Below are 22,676 nucleotides of genomic sequence, written 5' to 3'. Positions count from 1 at the left end.
AGTTTTTTTGCAATGAGAATGTATTCACATTTAATTTACATATGATAAATATTGACTTTTTTAATTAAAGAATTTTGAGATACAAATATTAGCAAAAAGAACAAAACAAGATCAGTTATAGGAAGCAAATCATCTAATAAAATATAAGGAAAACAAAGTTGTAGGGCCTAATAGTGTACTCATGGTTTGAAGCATATTTACTGGAAAATAATAAGCACTAAACAGATCATAAAAACATTCTCCTATGCAAAGCAATTCCAATTAATATATCAGCATATTGGTTACCATGGCATAAGCATAATTAATACATGTACAAGTACTTCATTTATATTTTTTGCTTTCTTCTTTTATGACTATGGTGTCTTTCTCCATCCCTGAAATAAAAGAGGTATAAAAAAAATGGTTATAAATGGACATTTTAATATCAGAGCTTTAAAATAATTCAACAGTAATATACTACTTTAATATTCTATTGAAATGAATCTTCTGAGTATCTATCATTTACATATACTCAAAGTTAATTTTAAAGCAGAACTTCAAAGTGTAATTTAAAAAAATCATTTTGATTATTCCTATTTCAGTTTTGTCTCTTCGTTTTTTTGTTTGTTTTTGTTTTCTTGAGATGGAGTTTCACTCTTGTTGCCCAGGCTGGAGCGCAATGGCACAGTCTCGGCTCACTGCAACCTCCGTCTCCCAGATTCAAGTGATTCTCCTGTCTCAGCCTCCCTAGTAGCTGGGATTTCAGGTGCGCACCAACACGCCCGGCTATTTTTTGTATTTTTAGTAGAGACACGGTTTAGCCATGTTGATCAGGCTGGTCTCGAACTCCTGACCTCAGGTGATCTGCCCACCTCAGCCTCCAAAGTGCTGGGATTACAGGCATGAGCCACCGCGCCCGGCCTGTCTCTTAGTTTTAATAATGCATTTTTCATACATACTCTTTAAAAAAAAAAAAAAAACACTGTTTAATTCTAAATGAATGTTTTACTTGTTCTGGTTTATGTCAGATAAACCAAGTCCCTATAATTCAGTCCACCCCAGGGGTGGATATCAAAGATTAGCCTGTTGAGAAGTATTTCTTGCTTATATCCAGTTTATCTTCTTTAAATAAAAATTATTTAATGTTTGGATTTTGAGGACTTCTAATGTATTTAAGTCAACAGGGATTGATTAGAGATGTCAAAATTACTTAAGTAGAAGCAGCACTATAGTTATTACAAAACAGCATATGAATCAAAAAGGATTACTAAGCAAATATTTCATTTGTATAAGAAAAGGACTAAGTTAAAAAAAAAAAAAAAAGGGCTAAGTCATAGTTGGCTTTAAACCTAATTAACTGAATGATAGTAAAATGAACAAAATTACCAAACCAATACAATAAGCTTTAATTCCTGATTACCAGTGGCCCTGGAGAGACAGGATATTATTTGAGAGCCTAATATTTGAAAGCACTTTGTATATAAAACTAAATAAGATACAGACCTTGCCTTTATGGAGCTCACAGTCTAGCAGCGATAATAATAACTATTAAGCTCAAGAACAAATATGAGCTAGGTAAGGTGGTGACAAAATGGAAAAGATGATCTGCTCTTCTTGAACCAGTGAGAAAAAGGCTTCAGGAAATGGCTGAGATAGGTCTTAAAGGATAAGGAGTAAGGAGGCTTTGAAAACCAGGTAGGCAGCAGAACACAAAGTGGCACGGTGTGGATGAGGAACTCTTAAGTAACTCAGGCTGGCTAGAGCACAAGTTATGCATTTCATGGGGTAGTAGCAAAATACAAGAAGTAGGTAGGAGCCAGGATCCCAGAAGTCTTGAGAGCCATTCAAAAGAATGTGAAATTTGCCACTGAAGAGTTCTCACTTTTTTTGAGACAGGGTCTCACTTTGTTGCCCAGGCTGGAGTGCAGGAGTGAGAACACGGCTCACTGTAGCCTCAACCTCCCAGGCTCAAGCAATCTTCCTGCCTCAGCCCCACAAGAGGCTGGGACCGGCTAATCTTTGTATTCTTTGTAGAGATGAGGTTTTGCCAGGTTGCCCGGGCTGGCCTTGAACTCCTGAGCTCAAGTGATCCACCTGCCTCAGCCTCCCAAAGTTTAGGGGTTACAGGCATGAGCCACCATGCCAGACCACCACTGAAGAGTTCTATGAGGTGACTATTCACTCTAAGCAGTACACAAGGGATGCAAACATATGCAGTAAGTTTAGAGAAAAGTAGAAAAAGTAAGAAAATGACCATCATTTCATTAGGAACTGACCAGATGGTAAGGAGTGGAAGGAAGTATCTAAAATGACTCCTTGATTTCTGACTTAATAGATGAGAGTCCTCTCTTTAACCAGGATAGTAATGCTGAGGAAAAAGGAGCAGACTGAGAAAAAGGTAAGTTTAGTTCTAGACCTGATGAACTTGAGATCCAGGTACATTGTAAGCAGCTGGAATACAGAAATAGACCGCAAATGATTTACATTTATTAATTCAGTGTTAATTCATATCTCTTGAGCTATAAAAATTTTACTAACAAGGGCAAAATTGACTGTCAATTTTGACAATGTCAATATACCCTTATTTGAGGAATTAGCAGGAAAAAGAAAGAAAGAATGAGAAAGAGGAAGGAAGGAAGGAGCAAAAGAAAGAGATCTAGGAAAGCACGTGTTTAATACAGTTAACATCCTGCCTAGACAATACTTTCATATGTCCTGTTTAGGAAGCAAGCAAGAGATAAAAAAGGGAAAAAAATATCCAATCACACATGTAGAGAACTATGTCACTAGAGTGGTGGCTATTTGAACTGAACTATAATGAATGTTAAGAATCATAATCAATTGTTTACTCTCCTTACTTTAGCTTATTCTTAAAATCTATTTTCTCAGCATGGTCTACAACAGAAGAACCTGTTCTACTTTTTAAAAAGTAGAGAATTCAATGTTGGATGATGCAGGGTTAGACCCACCTCTCTTTCCTTCTTCTCGACTCACAGTTTTTATCCTTATCTTTATTTCTTTTTCTTTTATGTGGGCTTCTACTCCGGTCCCTTCTATGTCGTGAACACTCAGCATCCAAATAGCTTCCACCAGACTGCCGTGAATCTACTGAAGCTGATCGCCTTTCTTCATTCCTAAAACATAGAAAAGAATATTAATCAGTTTGTTTTACCACTGGTCTCCAGTATACATACACAGACACACCAGTCTAAAGTGTAATATTCTATATCAACCCAATGGTAGATATGGTCTCAATACACACAATCTTATAACCCATATAAGACAACAAATAAACAGAGCTCTTAACCCTTTTATGCCTGAGGTTGCAATTTTTAAAATTTTTGCAATGAGATCTTGGTGGGCAGTAGGATATAAATAATTCCCACAGGTTTGGCGTTCCAATAATGGAACACTAGGCATAAATATTAGTATGTTTTGCTATTTAAATATTTCACTAATATGGTTGTCCCCTGAAAACTGTCAAAGGGTAATGTCAGAACAACTCTGGTATAATAACTCTGGGCACCGATAACAAAAAACAAAAAGCATTTTCATGAGGATATTATGTGCTATCAAGGGTTTTGGAGATGCGAAAATTTAACAATTATAAGGTAATCGTTATCTGTTATCAAAGAGAGTACTTTCACCAATAAAGATAACGACGTACTTTTCAGCATCATCCTCTGCCTTCTCTTGTTCTTCTTGCCAGTGATTGCTGAGTTCTTCCATGTGCACATTTATCACATCTCGAATCACCTTGGGAGAGGTAAGCACCGAACTTCAGGTAAGAAAACTGCTCAAAAAATTAAGACTATAGTGCTAGAAAAATCAGTGCTAACAATCAAATATTTACTAAGCGCTATGACTAATGGACTGTGGGACTTGTGTAGTTTAGAGAACACAGAAAAGGCAATGGTCAAACTGGAATATGAATAGCAGATAAAAGTTTTATAGCAATATTAAATTTGAAGTTGCTAAAACTGTACTACCTTTATGTGAGAAAATAACTCTGTTCTTACAAAATACACACCGGGGATAAAGGGTTATGATGTATGTAATTTAACCCTTAAATAATTCAGGGGAAAACAATATGTACAGATCGAGACAGAGAAAGAGAGAGTGCCAATGATAAGCTATGTGGCAAAATGCTAACAATGGGTAACCTGGGTAAAGGCAATACGGGAGTTCTTGGTACTATTTTTAGTTTTGCAATTTATCTCTCTGTTAGAGATTATTTACAAATGATTTTTTAAAAACCTTATAATTAAGTCATCTTGACTTAATCATACGACTTAAGACAAGATATGAAACATACAGCCACTTCACAGATACTTTCTGAATGACTCTACAAGGAAAATTTCCTATTTACCCATGCCACCAAGCACAGGGTTAGTCACTGCAGAAGCAAAGACAAAACGAAAATAGGAGCTTACACTTCCCTCATGATTAAACAGAAAATGTTTTCAGAAAAAAGGTATAGGGGACAAGAGGCAATCTCAGAAACACTATCATTCAGGCCTGACTGCATTTCTCCCTACCTTAAAGAAACTTTCAATGGCTCTCAAAGTAAAATGGAACAATATCCAAACTCCTTAATGAAGCCTTCAAAGCCCTCCAGGATTTTACTACATCAGATACAACCTAGCCTCATCTCTCAATGGAGAAGCCCTAAGCTCTAGCCACCCTGCGTTACTAATGAGTTTCTGAAAAACTCCTAAACTTTTATCTGCTTTTCAGAATGCTAGTTCTTCTACCCAGAAAATCCTTATCCACCATTTCTCCTCCTCCACTATATTCTCCCATGGAAAACCTAAGATACACCAAGGTCAAACCTAGCGGAGTGACATGAGTCACACACACCTATCTCCAGTTCCAGCTCTTGCACTTCCCTAGCAGGCCTACAAGCCTCCCTGTCAGCAGCTCTACATAAGTGCCTTGAAGTCTGCTATTTGCACAGAACCCACCCGGCTCAGGTCCATCACATACGAAAGAGTCAATAAGCAGACATTCCTTTACTCCTCCTTGCTTCTCCCTTTCACTCAAATGCTACATTCTCTATGAAGCCCTTGCCAATCTTATATTTCAATTTTTGAAGCTGGGTGATGGGTACATAAGGGTTCCTTAGACGATGCTATCCACTTTAGTATATGTTTGAATATTTTCACAATAAAATATAAACTATAAAATTGTGAAGAATGCTAGCAGCAACAATTTAAGCTTGATTACAAGGGTTATGAGACCAGAGAAGAAACAACTGATGAGCCAAGTATCTTAGGGACTGTAAGAATCACCAAGGTAGTATGACAGGGACCCAGGCCTCTACTTGGGAAGGCCAGTCTAAAACACAGACTTTAATTGTAAAAAAGAACAGCATAAAATTTAGAGTTAAGCTGTGTGGTACAGAGTATAAGTACAATAAACTAGTGATAGATTAGTCAACTAGCACCTCATGGCAATGGTGGCCTTTAAACTCAACAGTTAAAATGGCAAAAACAGAGCATTTCAGGTAAGAAAATAACAGGTACTAGGGCATGGAAGTAAGAATAATTATATGCAATCAGATACAGTTTAAGAGATATGCTTGACTAAAGCAAAAGAAAATGCTTGGGAAAAGGAGGCCAAATTATGGAAGGTCTTTTACATCAGAGAGAAGAAAAAATATGGGAACAATTAGGGAATTGATGAGGAAATTATTTGTAGAGTCTGGGCAAGGTAATTCATACACCATCAACTCTAATGAGCCATTAAATGGCATCTGAAAATAAGTCTAGATATACACTAAGAGACAAATGTATAAATAATGTATATCAACACATTTCTTAAGCCCAACTATTTACTAGAGTACATAAAAACATGCTTTCTGCCAAAAAAGATAACTAATATCCATGAAGAAATTTGTGTTTGCATGCATTGTCAGTCAATTCTCATAACAACCCTGCAAAGATTATATTCTTATTACGAAAAGAAAACATTCAATCTAAAAATCTCAAATAACTTGCTCAAGTCAAAGAGCCAATGAGAAATAGCAGAATCAAAACTCAATGTGAGGTCTACCTAAAGCCCAAACTCATGCTCTTACCATGATACACTACTATTTTCTCACAAGGAGATACCTTTTAAGATTGTACAATTGTTTTATATAAGGTTCTTGTACTATGAAAGCCTTTGCTTGCTAAAGGGTGGGTCTAGAACTGATGGAACAGATACAAATCAGGTGTGGCCACCCTGAAGACACTTTCAGAAAATTTCCAAAAAATTGTGGGAATTCATAGAACAGATTTAGAAAATTACCAAAAGGAAATTTTTGTTATCAACAAAGATGATGTAAAACTTACCTCAGTATATGATTTCTTGGTTATGTGAACATTCTTAGCTCTATAGGACTGGCGTCTTCTTTTATAATCTCTTACTTCTGCCAGGATTTCAAGGTAGGATTTTGGACTTTTTCGACTATTATCTAATGAAAGGATAAAATAAAATTATTATATCCTTCAAAGCTTTTAAATTCTATGAATTATCAAATAAACACATCACAATCCTATATTTTTAACTCGTTTCAAAGTAGCACATAAAAACATTCTAAAAATTGTATATTATTTATATACATGGGCTAAGTTTTGTATCATTCCTTTTCTCCAGCCATTAGTTGAACATAAGAGTGCTTAGGTACATGGATTAAAGTAACAGCACAGTTGTAATATTCTTACAGAAAGAAGGTACATTTAATGTAAAAGTCAGAGTAAAACCTCAGGTACTGAGTAAATATCCCTCAGTATCCGTGGAGGATTTGTTCAGGAACCCCCAAGGATACTAAAATCCATGGATGCTCAAGTCTCTGATATAAAATGGTGCAGTATTTATATATAACCTACACATACCCTCCCGTACACTTGAAGTCATCTCTAAACTACTTTCAATACCTAATACAGGCCAGGTACAGTGGCTCAAGCCTGTAATCCCAGCACTTTGGGAGGCCAAGACAGGAGGATCACTTGAGGCCAGGGGTTTGAGACCAGCCTGACCAATGTAGCAAAACCTCATCTCTACTAAAAATACAAAAATTAGCCAGGCATGGTGGCACATGTCTGTAATCTCAGCTACTCAGGAGGCTGAGGCACGAGAATCGCTTGAGCTTGGGAGGCAGAGATTGCAACAAACTGAGATAGCGCTACGGCACTCCAGCCTGGGCGACAGAGTAAGACTCCGTCTCAAAAAAACAAACAAACAAAAAAACAATAAAAAAAACCACCAAAAACCTGATACGATGTAAATGCTATATGAATAGTTGTTAATATATTGTTTATAGAATTATGACAGGAATAAAAAGTCTCTACATGTATAGTACAGAGGCAACCACCCATTTTTATTTTTTCCAAATATTTTCAATCCACAGTTGGTCAAATTGATGGGTGTGGAACCCACAGTTACAGAGGGCCAACTTCACTTCAATATTAAATGATACAAAACCATTTTACTCTAACTCAAAGTGGCCCGACAATTAAATCATCTTAATAACACTCACAGAATAAAATGATAATGAAAAAATGTAAAGCTATGATGTGCATCTCAAACCTTGATTGATTTTGGCAGCCAAGTCTACAAAGAGATCGCTGTCATTTTCAATAATCTGAGAATCAGAGCGCTTTTTCTTTGTCTCCTCAACTACGAAATCATAGAGGGCAAGACGATCAGCTTGAGTTAGATCACAAACAAACCGTTTGTGATTCAGAGGAACTTCAACAGGCAAAGAAGAATAAATCCCTAAAGTGAAAATAAAATCACAAGAATAAACAATACATGAAGCACTGTGAACTTAAAATCTACTAATTATCTTCAAACATGTGCTTTAATAATGCAATATTAACACAAACTCTTTTTCATAATCTCTAAATACCAATCTAAAATATCAATCTAAGCAATAAATGACAAACAACAATTCTATCCTGAATGTTATATCCACAAAAAAAACACAACGTATTACGGATGTTTGCTATTCTCTCCAACAATATAAAGACAGATCCCAAGAAGGCAGGCAGGAATAATCATAAAAGACAGTTTGCTCTAAGAAAGCCTTTTGGGTAACAATTTTTATAGCCATCTACAAAAGTAGGTATCTGTTGATAGGCTTTTCCCCATCAAAGTTGGGAAGAAAAGGCTTTTAATAAGTAATACGCATTATAGTCCCTTTGAAAATGAACTATGGAAATATTAAAAACTGTGTAAAAAATATCTTTTGTATGAGACATCAAGCTAGATGGTCAATATTCAAAATATATCCCACTTGCACAAGGACTTAGAGCTAGGGGCCAAAAAATAATTAAGTAGCAGAAATCCCACACCTCCTCAGGCCAGAAAAGAACAGATTAAATTGAAACTAAACTCATTTTAATTTCCTGAGGAGGAAGCATAGTGGCTTAACCAAATTAACTGAAAAAAGTTAATAGCAGTGCCCCCCGGTAATTACAGAATTTTCTAAAATCTGCTCATTAGTGAAAAAAAGTAAATACAATACCTTGATGTGATGTATTAAACATTGAAGAAAATTTTTGTTTTGAGATTCAAATTTTCTCAAATAAAAAAATGATTGGAACTGTAAAAAAAGCAATTTAAAACAATTCTTTCTAGACTTCATTATTCACTAATGCAAACAAAGAACATGAGCTACTAAAGGAATCCTTCTATTGTTTGCTGACTTATTCTAAAGTAGTAACTGGTTCATAGAACAACATAATATCAGTAGCTCTTTCCAGATACTTATATTTAATAAAGTCTAACCTCATTAAGTTCCTAGGTAGAGGCAAAAAGAATTCAAATAAGAGCATACTATGAACTAAGCATTACAACAAAAAGAGGTACTACTTGTCTACATATTAAGAGGAGAGCTGCAGTGAATCTGAGGCCATGGTTTCACACCGCTATAGATAACAATACATGGCCATTTTTACTAGTCAAAGGGTTTTGAATTAATGGAAAAAAAAGGGTTTCCTTTCAAGTCAGTCAATTTTATTCTAATTATAGTAGGCATTTTATAATACAAAATTATAAAAACAGCTTTGATAAGCCTAATTCCTTTGAATATAGGCTATAAAAATTTGGGAGAAAAACAAAGATTAGAAAGTAATGATATATTACAAACAAGCTCCATATAAACCTTTGCCTGTTATTTTTAAACAAAGAAATATAATTTCCTTCTTAAATTATTTTAGCATTTTCTTCAATTTATTCATCTTAAGTTTATGATGAAGACTGACACTTAAAATTCCTTGTAATTCAACCAAAATTCCAATTCAAGACTATAATATGTGACAGGTATTAAGATAAAGTTTAGAAATTTGAGTGATACTTTTAAAAGGATATCATTTGCAAAAAGGATACTGCATATCTTTAAATAAGGAGTACATTCAGGTTCCTAATTCCTCTTTATACTCACCCCAATTACTGAAAAAGAAAAAGTACAGGAAAGGTTAAGCAACAAACTGCATTCAATTCATTCGGAACATAGATATTTCTGACAACAAAAAGGATAAACATACTTAAATAAACTTACATTTACATAAAATGTAAATTTTCAAAATGCATGTTTCTAAATGATTTAAAGGTACATATGAATGTGCTGTAATTATAATAACTCTAAGACCCTTTGGCTGCCTGTTTTTGCAGGTTTTTTGTGGCAAAATATATAACATAAAATTTAACATTCTAACCATGTTTTCAGCGTACTGTTCAGAGACATGAAGTGCGTTCACATTGTTGTGCAACCTCTATCCACCTCTAGAATTTTTTAATCACCCCAAATTGAAACTCTATCTATTGTTTTAATAATGCCAATTCTAATTCTTGTTAGTTACTTTTGTTATCAAAGGAGATCTTAAACATATAACATACAACATTAAATAGTAGTAGCAGGTGTTGTCACAGAGATACAAATTCAGAATTTTAGGGAGAATTCATTCAGAGTCAATTCCCTAACATTACAGATAAAGAAATTAAGGGTCATAGAAGTAACATGACTTGCCCAAAGTCTCACAAGTGATAGGAACAGACTGGATCTAAAGCCATTCTATCCTGTCTTTGAAAGTTTCTTTGATAGCACACTGATCATGGCCATGACTCAAACACACTTCACGATACTGAAATATACAACTTGAATATTTAAACTGAAGGAAAAAGATAAACCACTAAACATAAACTGATTGTTTATGATTGAAATATCTTGGTTAAAAAATTAACCAAAGTAACTATATCTGAAAATAAGTATGTACATCTAATAGCTATTCGAGCTTTCATAAAGTTTAAGATTGAGAATTCTATACACTGAGTTTAGGCCTGACATGACAGATGAAATGAAAACATGCATATAAAACCTTGTCAAAAAAATTACATTTCAGTGTGTAACAAACAAAATATGAATTAGATGGAGAAATGTAAAATTTTTCATGTGAGTCATTCTCCCTTCAAAGTAAATACATCAATAAGATATTTAAAGAAAGTCTTGTCCTGAGGGAAAAGATCTTAAAATGTCTAAGACATAAATGAGCCACAAAAATAATCTGTTCAGAAATTGCATAAGTCTACAGAGGACATAAAACAAAATTTTTTTTTTTTTGAGACAGAGTCTCACTCTGTCGCCCAGACTAGACTGCAGTGGCGCCATCTTGGCTCACTGCAACCTCCGCCTCCCAGGTTCAAGCGATTCTCCTGCCTCAGCCTCCCGAGTAGCTGGATTACAGGCATGCACCATAGCGCCTGGCTAATTTTTGTATTTTTAGTAGAGACAGGGTTTCACCATGTTGGCCAGGCTGGTCTCAAACTCCTGACCTCAGGTGATCTGCCTACCTCAGCCTCCCAAAGTGCTGGGATTACAGGCATGTGCCACCATGCACAGCCAAAAAAAATTTTTAAACAAGGTTAAAGATCATATAAAAAGTTACTGTTGGCCAGGCGCAGTAGCTCATGCCTGTAATCCCAACACTTTGGGAAGCTGAGGTGGGCGGATCACGAGGTCAGGAAATCGAGACCATCCTGGCTAACATGGTGAAACTCCCTCTCTACTAAAAAAATACAAAAAAATTAGCCCGGTATGGTGGCGGGTGCCTGCAGTCCCTGCTACTCAGTAGCCTGAGGCAGGAGAATGGCGTGAACCCAGGAGGCCGAGCTAGCAGTGAGCCGAGATTGTGCCACTAAACTCCAGCCTGGATGGCAGAGCAAGACTCAGCCTCAAAAAAAAAAGAAAAAAAAGTTACTGGTAACAATTACATCTTAATTTAAGATAGTGTAAGAATTCAAAATCAAAGTTCCTCTTACCTATCAAAAGAACTATTCATTCGAAGTAATTATTTGCTTTTGAAAAGAACTAAGCTCCATGTCCAAATCTCCCTTATTACCATTATAAAAATTAAAAAGCAGAACATTTTCTAAATTACTTATATATATAAAACTCATCCATTTCATTATCTTAATATTACTTTCTGTACATTAATTTCCACTCAGACCATAGAAGCTACCAATTTTTGGAGCTAGGGCTTGTTTAGCATCCATTATCTCTGTTCCTCTCAACAACTCTATAAATAGTTTTATATTACAGATAAAGAAACAAAAACTCAGAGTTGTCATCATTAATACATGGCCAAGCAGCTCCTTTTACTTCTCTAAAACAGGTTTACGCAAAGCAGAATTAACAATTAACAGCACCAATAATCACAATTAGTATGTAGAGATACGAAGTTTGTGATATTCTTCCACTTAATCATGAAAGACATGATAAATAAATTTGAGCAATATCTAGAATCCTAGTCCACAAATTTTACTAAATGTAGGGTTTCTAACAGAAAATCAACTCAGTTCAGAGTTTGTGTCAAAATTCAGAACTTAGTTCTGGATCCACTTTGCTATTATCTAGCAAAGGCGAGTTACTTCACTTTTTTGTGTCTGTTTCTTCACCTGTCATGGAGGGGAAAATATCGTTCAGTTTATCACAAGTTTGTTGTGAAAGAGAAATGTAATTCATAAAAGAGCTTTAAAAAAATAACCTTTTAAAAAATAAAAATATGGAGGACTTTTAGAACCAACACACTAGAACTTTATCATGTCTCTATCAGATAGTTTTTCTTATCTGTAAAATGCAGACACTGGATTAGATGATCTCCAAGGTCTCTTTCAACTCTAAAATAAATTCAGTAAATCTAACCACTTAAGAGTCAAACAAAGTCCTTTAAGTTTTATTAACCTCTTCAAAAACCAAAAACCTCCAACTTTTTTATGGGTACACTACCAGGGGATATGAGTAGAACCAATAGCAGAGGCCAAAAAAGGCTTGACTAGTCTAGTCATAGCTCAGAAATCTGTCCGAATAAATAAAATGAGAGTCAACTGTCTCCCTCAAAGAAAAAAATCTGGAATTTTGCTGACAGGGACAGAAGTAGGAACCTCAAAACAAAAAATACAAGAAATGTGCTTCTGGCTGTTGTAGAGAACCCATGTAATTTAGACAGCTAAGCATGGTCTTCCTTCTGTAGCCACAGTGCAACTCTGAGAAATCAAGTCCAGCTACTGGCTTAAAACAATATTTGGTAAAGATCCTCAACTTCAACGAGGGAGAAAACCAACCATGACTACAGCCTGGTAAATATAATTCAGCTAGAAAAAAGAATGAGGAAAAAAAGGTAAGTTGTGCAGAGAAAGCTACCTACAGAAGGTTCAAAGAAGACAATGCAGAAATAGAAATCCTTGTAAGAGAAGCCACTCAGGTTTTGGCTAGATGTCATATCATATCTACATTCATTAGAAATTTAAACTTTTATTAACTCGTTTGTCTATGTGTTTGTTTGTTGGTTTGTTTTTGAGATGGAGTTTCGCTCTGTTGCCCACGCTGGAGTGCAATGGTGCGATCTGGGCTCACTGAAACCTCCGCCTCCTGGGTTCCAGCAATTCTTCCTGCCTCAGTCTCTCGAGTAGCTGGGATTACAGGCACTTGCCACCACGCCCAGCTAATTTTTGTATTTTTTAGTGTTTCGCCATGTTGGCCAGGGTGGTCTTGAACTCCTGACCTCAGGTGATCCACTCGCCTCAGCCTCCCAAAGTGCTGGGATGACAGGTGTGAGCCACCGTGTCTGGCCTATGTCTCTGTTTTTGATGGATTAAGTTTTCTTTCAATTTCCTAAAAGCTTATGCTTAAAACTTCTAACCTATTCTCTGCTGAAGTTCCCAGGGAGAAACTCTAACCCAGCTCTAAAGGTGGGCATGAAAGGATCTATTAATATGAATCCTCTGAAATTATATGTAAAACTTTTGTGTTTGTACTTTTTTTCTGAGAAGGGGATCCCAAGCATTTATCACTTCAAACCAACTCACTTACTGTGTAGCAATCTGAGGGTACCTGTGGAGACTAATCTCTTTCAGTGTAAGCCTTTTCTTTACATTGCATTTCAATACTCTAAAGAGAGGAAATCTCAGGGTGAAAGAGTCTCACTCAGTGGCATTTATAGATGTTCCTTGACTTACATGGGGTTACATCCCGATAAACCCATCATAAACTTTATACAGTTAAGTTGAAAATGCAGCCCAGAGTCTGATAAAAGAATCACTGGTACTTAAAGTCTAAAACCTTGTGATTGTGTATTGTTTTCACACCATCATAAAATTGAAAAAATCCTAAATCAAATCATCATTAAGTTGGGATCATCTGTATTTACTAAATAACAGTTTTTTATATTAGCCACAAGACAATCTCACCTATAAATCACCAGGTTATTCCAAAGGATGAACCCCTAGCTAAGACAGTGTCCTAGTGAGACTCTAGTGTATCTCAACAGGAAACATCTAACAAATGATGGTGAAATGAAGCAAATTAGCCTAATGTTAAATGTAAAACTTAACCTTTCCCATGTAACAGTTTTCACAGGTTTTTCTTGAAATTAGTAACATGTTTATGAGAAAAATAATAATTTGATTCATTAATTCACTTAAACTGTAATGCCACTTACTTTGATTATAACAATCACTGTCTTTCCCAACTGCAGTTCTAGCTTGTTTAATTATCTGGAATTGTGAGTCCTTATCTGTCAAAAAAAAAAAAAAAAAAAAAAATCCATAAATACAATATGAATCATCAGTGACCACAATTAAATAATTAACTGGTTTCTGATCCAAGCCCTTTGGGCACGTGGACAAACTTTCCAGAATCTTAAGAAACATCCACATCCCTGTCTATGAAATCTGAACACAGAATCCTTTCAGATTTATCTACAGCCCAGTAAGTAATCAGACTTCAAGCAGTTCATGCCTATAATTAGGCATGCAGCAGTAGCAGCGACAAATTTTACTGACCAATAACAGCTAACATTCTCGAAGCCTGTGCTGTAATGGTCACAACTCTGTGACCCTTTAGCTGACTCCAGCTAAGTGCCTGACACTATTCTAAGAATATTATATATATCACTTAATCCTCGCAAAGTGCTATTATAACCATCTCCATTTTATAATGAAATTTAGGCAACAAACAGGTTAATTACCTCGCTGAAAGTCACATCTGTTCATGATAAAAATAGGAGTTGAATCTGGACATTCTCTTTCAAGAGCCCAAGCCTTTAACCTCTATATATGCTGTGAATCCCTGGAACACATGTCCATCTTCAGTCTCATCCTTCAATCTCTGTCACATGCTCAAATTTTTGTTGTAACTGAGAAGGAAGGTGTCTGCTCTACTACACAAAGCTTTGTAAGGTTTTCACTGCCTATTAATACAAGCCTGGTCTCTAAATTTCAGATTATGTGAATTAGTTGCCTTGTACATTAATTAATTCTACATTCTTTTAAGATACTAAATGTCCTTCTTAATCGTAAGCATGCTTGTAAAATCCATTCTTTTGATAATGCAAAAATGAAAAATCAGTATCTACACTAATATATTTTAAAATTATAATAACTTAATACTTACTCAAAGTAATTGAAGGTATCTTCACATTCTCATAGAAAAACTCAGGATTATACATTTCATCCTGAAAAAAAAAAATCTTAGTGTTCTTAAGTATCAGATAATTGACTATTTTAAGACTTGACATAAACAATAGATTAGTATCACTTAATTATTTCTCACAATAATTTGTGAAATTAGACAAGTACCATCCTACCCTTCAAGTAAGGGCTATTATTTCATGTTGGTGAGCCTCACAATATAACTTCCAAAAATTGTGAATTAAGGCATGAAATGCATGACATATACATATATATTTTACTATAAAATAATAAATATATGGTACCTCTTCTTCTTTGGTATAGCCCATTTTCCTCAATCTACAAGATGCCATGTGCTTTGCTAAAGACGATTTAGGCATGTGATGATTGGAATCGTAAGGACATAACACAACTTCATCCTATAAAAATCAAACAGAAACAAAGAAAATCGGTACATAATGTTAAAATAAATAATTATTACCATTAAATGTTTACCATTTAATTATGTACCAGTACTGTCTAGTGCATCCTCTTCTACAGGCCTCTCTCAACCCCTATGTGGGTGTGTGTTAAAGAAAAACAAAACTCCTTCAACCCCTAACTCCCTAAACGCCCCTGTCCTCTGTCCACTCCTTCAAAGCCTAACTCTTTGAAATGTGTATTTACACTCACTGTCTAAACAACCTCACCTATAACCATTCCTCACTCACTGCCACCATCACCCCACTGAAACCAGTCAATAGGTCACTAACAACCTTGCTACTAAAGCCAAAGAACATGTCACTGTCTTGTCATATCCGAACTCTTGGAAGGTCGCACTCCAATTGTTCATTTGTCATTCAGACACACCCCTCATGTTCTTTCTACCTCTCTGGCTTCTTCTATTTGGTCTCCTCTAAATATCTGTCTACCTTGCTCTATTTGTCCCCCTTTAGATGTTGGTTTTCATAAATTAATATAACCACTGACCTTTTGCTATTTAGTATCTGCTTACTGAAAGAAAGATCTCAAGGCTGCAACTCTCACTATACAGTGAGGACTCCCAAAATTTATATCTTTAAACCTTGTTTCTGTCCAGTACCGTATACTAAAGACACTAAAAGTTCAACACAAACAAAAATAAATTCATTCTACTCATCGTCTCCTAACCCTCAAACCTACTCCTCTTGTACTTTCCATTTCAGTGAAAGGTCCCACTTGCTCAAGCAAGAAACCACGTCTTCTCCTTCATCACCCATATCCAATCAATCACCTAGCCCTGCCAATTTAACTCCTGAAATTTCTGAAAATCCCTCAACATCCTCCATCCCCACTGCCACTTCCCCAATTCAGGGATCATCAACTCTCTGCAGGAATACAACAGCCATCTCCTGACTACGCTGGCTTTCTCTCTCTGTTTCCAGTCTTGCTGCCCTCCCCTTCATTTTCCATCCTGTAGCTGGTCTGAATTCCAGCTCTGCCACTTACTGGCTGCATGAAATTGGGTGAGGTACTTAATTTCTCTTTGCCTCATTTTCCTTATCTATTATATAAAATGAAAATAATAGCAGGACTTCTCTCAAAAAGTGATTGTGAAGATTTAAAAAAGTATACCAAAGTTTATACACATAAAGGAATTCAAATAGGGCCTGGTACATAGCAAGCATTCAATAAATGTATATTATTATTTTATTCAAAGGTAAATATGATTATGATATGCCCTGGCTTAAAATACTTCCATGCCTCCCCACTGCCTTCATTAAAAAAAAAATCTAGACTTTCTAATATGGCTAACAAGGACATTTAAGATCTGACCTCTACCCCCCACCATCGTTCTGCCGTAACTCTACACTCTAGCTATCCTTAACTACTTGCTTCCTGATATGGTTACTCCCTCGTCTCTGAACTTCTACACATGCTGTTGATGTTTCTTCTCACTCCCCAATCCCCTAGTTAATTCAGATGACTTTTATTTACCAGCTTAGAATTCACTTTGTTCAGGAAGCCTTTGTTGACCACCACTTTGTCCACCACAGCCTATAATAAACTGTACTATAGCAATTCCAACCCCACCCATCATAGACCCATGATAATATAACGGTTGAGTTCTCCGTATTCCCCCTCACCACCACCAGACAATAAGCTCTGTGAGGACCAGGAACTGTAACTGTTGTTCACTAAATTTTAGTACTAAAACACCGGAGGAAATCCTAATTGCCATTTACTAGCAGTGTATCCTTGGACAAATTATTACCTCTGTGTCCCTTTCCTTGTCTATAAAATGTGGTCAACAATACCTACCTCACAGGGTTATTTTGAGTATTAAATGAAGTAATGTATTGTAAGTGGCACAAAGTGCTACTTAAATGTTAATACAAGGAATCCAATGTTACTCCAATGCTGAGTAAACAATGTATGGAAAGGTCTGGTAAGTCCCACTCAATGGAATTCCCAGCTTCAAATACCCCTCTAAATGAACAATAAAGATCTTTTAACTTCTTCTGTGCTTTTAATACAATAAATAATGAATGGTATATACAGAAATCAAATATATTTTAAATGTCTCAGGAATCAGTAACTTCAACCCAGGAGAAATTATTACAGCATGGTAAACCCAGAAGTAATATTAAAGATAATGAATTACCCCACATTGGAGCACTTCCCTTCCTCTCACTCCACCAAAAAACACCCCACAAAAAACAAAAATCACCATTGTTCACTCTAAATACACTTGCCTACATTTTAAAAAAAGCAATGCTAATGTCCACGGGAGTTGCCAGTTACCATCTCTTGGTGACATCCTTTAATAATCCTAGAATCGGTGCTGTCCCCGTAAGAAGTGTCCAATTTTAAGGTATAGAAAGGCGAACCGGCACACTCCCAGCTCTCCTGACACCGAATCTGGTGCAACTGCGGAATCCATATGACAGATGACAATGCAAACCGCCAATCCCTCTGCAGCACTCTGAGACCCATTCACTTACTTTCTAAATAAATACCAAATCTGCCCTTCCCTCCTCACTCAACACATCTTCCGGAATTTTGTTTGTTTGTGTTTTGAGACAGGGTCTTGCTCTATCGCCCAGGCTGGAATGCAGCGGAGCGATCTCGGCTCACCGCACCCTCGACCTCCTGGGCTCAAGCGATCCTCCCACTCCAGCCTCCCAAATAGCTGGGGCCACAGGCTCACACCATCACACTCGGCTAATTTTTGTATTTTTGGTAGGAAGAGGTTTCACCATATTGCCCAGGCTAGTCTCGAACTCCTGGGCTCATGGGATCCTCCCGCCTTGGCCTCTCCAAGTGCTGGGATTACAGGTGTAAGCCACCGCGCCCGGCCCCCCATTTTCTTTAAGCTCGAAGTTCCGCGGGAGGAGCGCCGCACCGGAGGTCGGCGTGGAGCCTTCGGGAGGCCCTCGCGCGCCCGAGCCCAGGACTCAGGGAGGTCAGAGTTGCTCCAGGGCCCGCGGCACCTCTCGGGTCCCGGGCGCCCATCGCGGCTCTGCACACGGACGAGGACTCCTCGCCCTTCCCTCCGCGGCTGCCAGTGCGGATCTCCCTTCTTCCAGAGAAGACCGCGGGCCGACAGTCCCCGAAAGGGCCCAGTGGCCGCGCCCCTCACCTCCGTCGCCTCCTCTTCCCCGGGATCCAGACTATCCAGGTCCCAGCCCAGGGACGCCGTCACCTCCTCCAGCGTCCGGCAGCAGCTCTCCACGAACTCGCTCAGCTCCTCCTGCAGCCGCCGCCGCTCCTCCACAGGTGGAGGCTCGCCCTCCATGGCTGCAGCCCACCCGCAAAGAGGAAGCGACCGAACTGCAGACGGCGCGCGCGGGCCTCTGGGAGCTGTGGGCGGGGCCACAGCCACCACGTGACTGCAACAGCCTGTAGGGAAGAGCCCCGGGAAGGGCGGGACTGTTATTTTGAGAGGCGTTTTCCAATCTCCTCTCAGCTTTTGGGTGCAGTTGCGCTGGTCTTTCCTGAAAGACGTTCACGCTCCTCGACTTTCTCAGGAAAAACGGTTTATAGCTACAGAAAAGTTTTAAAAATAGTACAATGAGCTGTCGTTTAGCTGTCCTTCAGCTCGTTAACATTTTGCCACGTTTGATTTCTCTCCATCTCTTCTCTCCACATTCACAGCCCCACCCAATGATTTTTGCTGAGTTCTTTGAAAGTAAGTTGCAGATTCTTCACCCCCAAATATGTTAACATGCTTCTTCCAAGAACACGAACATTTTCCTGTGTAACCGCAATACATGATCAAACCTAAGAAAATTAGTAATTCCATAAAATCATTTATTATACAGTTCATATTCAAATTTCCCCATTGTCCCCAAAATTATTTCTATAGCAGTTTTATTTTTTCAACCCATAAGCTATTATTAGTTATTGTCTCTTTTAATCCAGATCAGCCTCCTTCACCCTCTTTTTAAAATTAAATCATTAAATGTTGTGATGAGCCTAGGCCAGTTGTCTTGTAGAATATCCCTCATTCTGGATTTGTCAGATTTTGTTTCCCTCATGATTAGATTCAGATCGAGCACTTTAGCAAGAATACTACCTAAGAGGTGTTGCCAACCCACAGGGACACATAACTCAATTATATTAGTAATGCTAACTTTGATCACTTGGTAAAGATGGTGGCTACATCTCTTCATTCTAATAGTACATTTTCCCCATTTTCCCCTTCGGAATTGGTAAGCAATCTGTAGATTATAGCTTGAGGCCATATGAATACCCTGTTCCCCAACTACTTTATACAGTCCTTCACTGACTCTGTTGTTACAATAGGAGTTATAAATGATTCTGTAATAGTATCATGCCTTCTGTGTTTGTTAACTGGCGTTCTTTACACACCTCCATTTTAGTGTTTTCTTCACTATGGGAATCAAGGTGTTTTTAAAGTTATTGATTTAAAGGTTTTTTTTTAATTCAATATAATATACTCCTTTAACATCGTAATTCTTGTTGATGCTCAAATTGTCCCAAATGTGGCCAGTGGAAGCCACATTAAGCCATCTGTGTCTTTGACGTATCCCTATTAGTCCTTGAATGCTTTCTTGCTTTGATAACACAAGCTTAACTTTGTACATTTCCTACCCAAGACCTGGAATTAGCCCTTGTAGTTTCCCCAAATGGTTTTAACTCCCAAAATCTAACCAATTTTATATTACTTTTTAAAATTTTTTCAAGTCCGAGTATCAAACCTCGGTTTCCTTTTGCACTTTGTTTACCCCTGTGAAGGAACTGTGGAGGAATTTTCTGGTGAGCAATTATTTCTAAAGGTAAACAGCACAGTTCTCACTTTAAAAAAATGGTCATAACACTATAAATAGGCAGCACCATAAAATACAGAAGTGTCTAGAAGCTGGTAAGAGAGGGGAGTATGAAGTTAATGTATTCATACTCTGCCTATGGTATCCTTAGCTTTTTTTTTTTTTTTTTTCTTTTTTTTAGATGGAGTCTGGCTCTGTCACCTAGGATGGAATGCAGTGGCACACTCTCAGCTCACTGCAACCTCCACTTCCCAGGTTCAAGCAATTCTTCTGCCACAGCCCCCTGAGTAGCTGGGACTACAGGCACATGCCACCACGCCTGGCTAATTTTTGTATTTTTAGTAGAGATGGGGTTTCATCATATTGGCCAGGCTGGTCTTGAACTCCTGACCTTGTGATCCGCCCGCCTCGGCCTGCCAAAGTACTGGGATTACAGACCTGAGCCACTGTGCCCAGCCCGGTATCCTTACTTTTTATTTGCATTTCCATAGTTAACCAGTTGGTCTGAAAAAATGTGAGACTATTTCTGATGTGACATGACTCCTGATAAAAAGTTCTAGTGTATATTTCCCTGTTTGTATACGTGAACCAAATTAAAACTTAGCCCACATCAAACATATCCTCTCTTCAGGATACAGCCCCATGTCATCTCAGTGCTTCATGACAACTTTGGCAGAAGCCTGGAGGGAGTAGGAAAGATTTGTCAGTTGACTCTACTCTCTAGTTACTGTTTCAGCCTGAGGAACTGCTCTACACTGACGCTGCTGACCTGTTTTGATTATCACTTTCCTGGAGTGGTGTCCAGACTCCTGGCCTCTGTTATGTATTGGATTGGGTCCCTCAAAAATGCATATGTTTAAGTACTAACCCACAGTGTGACTATATAAGGAGATAGGGCCCTAAGAGGTAATTAAGGTTAAATGAGGTCATAGAGGACGGGGTACTCTAATCAGATAAGACTGATAGCCACCCATGAGCCAAGTCTCACTAGAAACCAACCCTGCCTGCACCTTGATCATGTACTTTTAGCTTCCAGAACTGTGAGAAAATATACTTCCGTTTAAGCCACTCAGTCTGTGGCATCTTGTTATGGCAGGGTGAGGTGACTAATACGGTCTCCCAGCTCTAGCATAAGAGATTTCCTTCATTTTTCCCAATACAACATTTACCACATTTTTCTTCTTCCTTTTGGATTATGAGGGCTACTTTTGCACCATGTATTTCTAGCACAGACTCCATGGCTTCTGGCACAATGCATGGCACACGAACTCAGTATTTAATGCATAAAATTAGTTTCAACTCCTGCAAATTGGGAAAGGGAGTAAGAGGAAGAAGAGGTGAGACAAGGAAGAGTGCTGTGGAGGAAAAATGGCCCATGCAATGAGAATATAGGTGACTTTCACTCTAAGTACCAAAAGCCCCAAATAATTTATCTAATCTTAATGATCTTTTTTGTTCTATATAATTTTTCCTGTTTCCTATCTGTACTATAAAATTTGTATTAATATATACTGCTGACATTTGAAAGTTGTCCCACTGATTGCTTTATCTGTTTCTGTCCCTACCCATATTGCAAATGCTTTGTTGTCAGGGGGCTTGTAAATTCCCTTCAGGCCAGGCACGGTGGCTCATGCCTGTAATCCCAGCACTTTGGGAGGCTGAGGCGGGGGAATTACGAGGTCAGGAGATCGAGATCATCCTCGCTAACAGGGTGAGACCCTGTCTCTACTAAAAATATAAAAAATCAGCTGGGCATGGCAGTAGGCGCCTGTAGTCCCAGCTACTCGGGAGACTGAGGCAGAATGGCATGAACCCAGGAGGCGGAGCTTGAGTGAGCTGAGACAGCGCCACTGCACTGCAGCCTGGGCGACAGAGCAAGACTCCGTCTCAAAAAAAAAAAGTAAATTCTACTCGATCTTCATAGTAACTAAGCCAATACTAGACATGGTAGTGTTCAGTGAAGTCATGTTAATCTAATGACAAATGTGTAAATTTCAGTAGTTTCTCTTTGATCCAAAGGAACAGGCTTGTATTATCTTGTCTTTCAACAGAGAGCCAAGAACTCTTCAGAAATCATTTTCATGGGTTCCAGGATAAGTCTTTCCTCTTACGGGACAAACTGAAACACTATCTATTTTGAGGATACCCAAAAAGCATCTTAGCAACTTCATGTTTTTTCAATGCTATGATGGTGACTTTTGCCAATGCTACTTGGTACTCAATGTCCAGAATAAACTAGAACACGGTATTGACCTCCAGGCTGGCCTCTTTACACAGGCCTTCTTTCCAAGGACTCCATTAGGTACATGACAGGCATCTGAGAAGTACTGAAAGGACTAACTTCAAAAGACTATCTTCTAATAAAAATTCAGAACTAGTTTTTAAATGGTATTTATTCATAGGTATTTAATAAATGTTTTTAGACCTATGATAAAAATATGCTCCTAAATGTTTACATATGCTTATAAACATATTAAAATAAAACACAAAAAC

At 37.7% G+C, this 22,676-nt stretch overlaps 1 protein-coding gene across 1 annotated transcript; it reads right to left on the bottom strand.

Moving 5' to 3' along the window:
* Positions 1–43: 43 nt before the first annotated feature.
* SNRNP48 (small nuclear ribonucleoprotein U11/U12 subunit 48) lies at positions 44–18,736 on the bottom strand. Its single transcript, XM_007973752.3, has 9 exons — positions 18,533–18,736; positions 15,237–15,350; positions 14,915–14,975; positions 13,962–14,036; positions 7,552–7,740; positions 6,315–6,436; positions 3,647–3,735; positions 2,949–3,113; positions 44–374 (listed from the first exon to the last, which is right to left on the bottom strand). Exons 1-9 carry the CDS (start codon positions 18,686–18,688, stop codon positions 326–328), a joined length of 1,020 nt encoding a protein of 339 aa, XP_007971943.1. The 5' UTR covers positions 18,689–18,736; the 3' UTR covers positions 44–325.
* Positions 18,737–22,676: the final 3,940 nt, after the last annotated feature.

This window comes from Chlorocebus sabaeus, chromosome 17 (assembly GCF_047675955.1).
Source record: "Chlorocebus sabaeus isolate Y175 chromosome 17, mChlSab1.0.hap1, whole genome shotgun sequence".
NCBI classification, from domain to species: domain Eukaryota; kingdom Metazoa; phylum Chordata; class Mammalia; order Primates; family Cercopithecidae; genus Chlorocebus; species Chlorocebus sabaeus.
The sequence above is the reverse complement of the archived record's forward strand: the minus strand, read 5'-3'. Positions and strand labels throughout refer to the sequence as shown.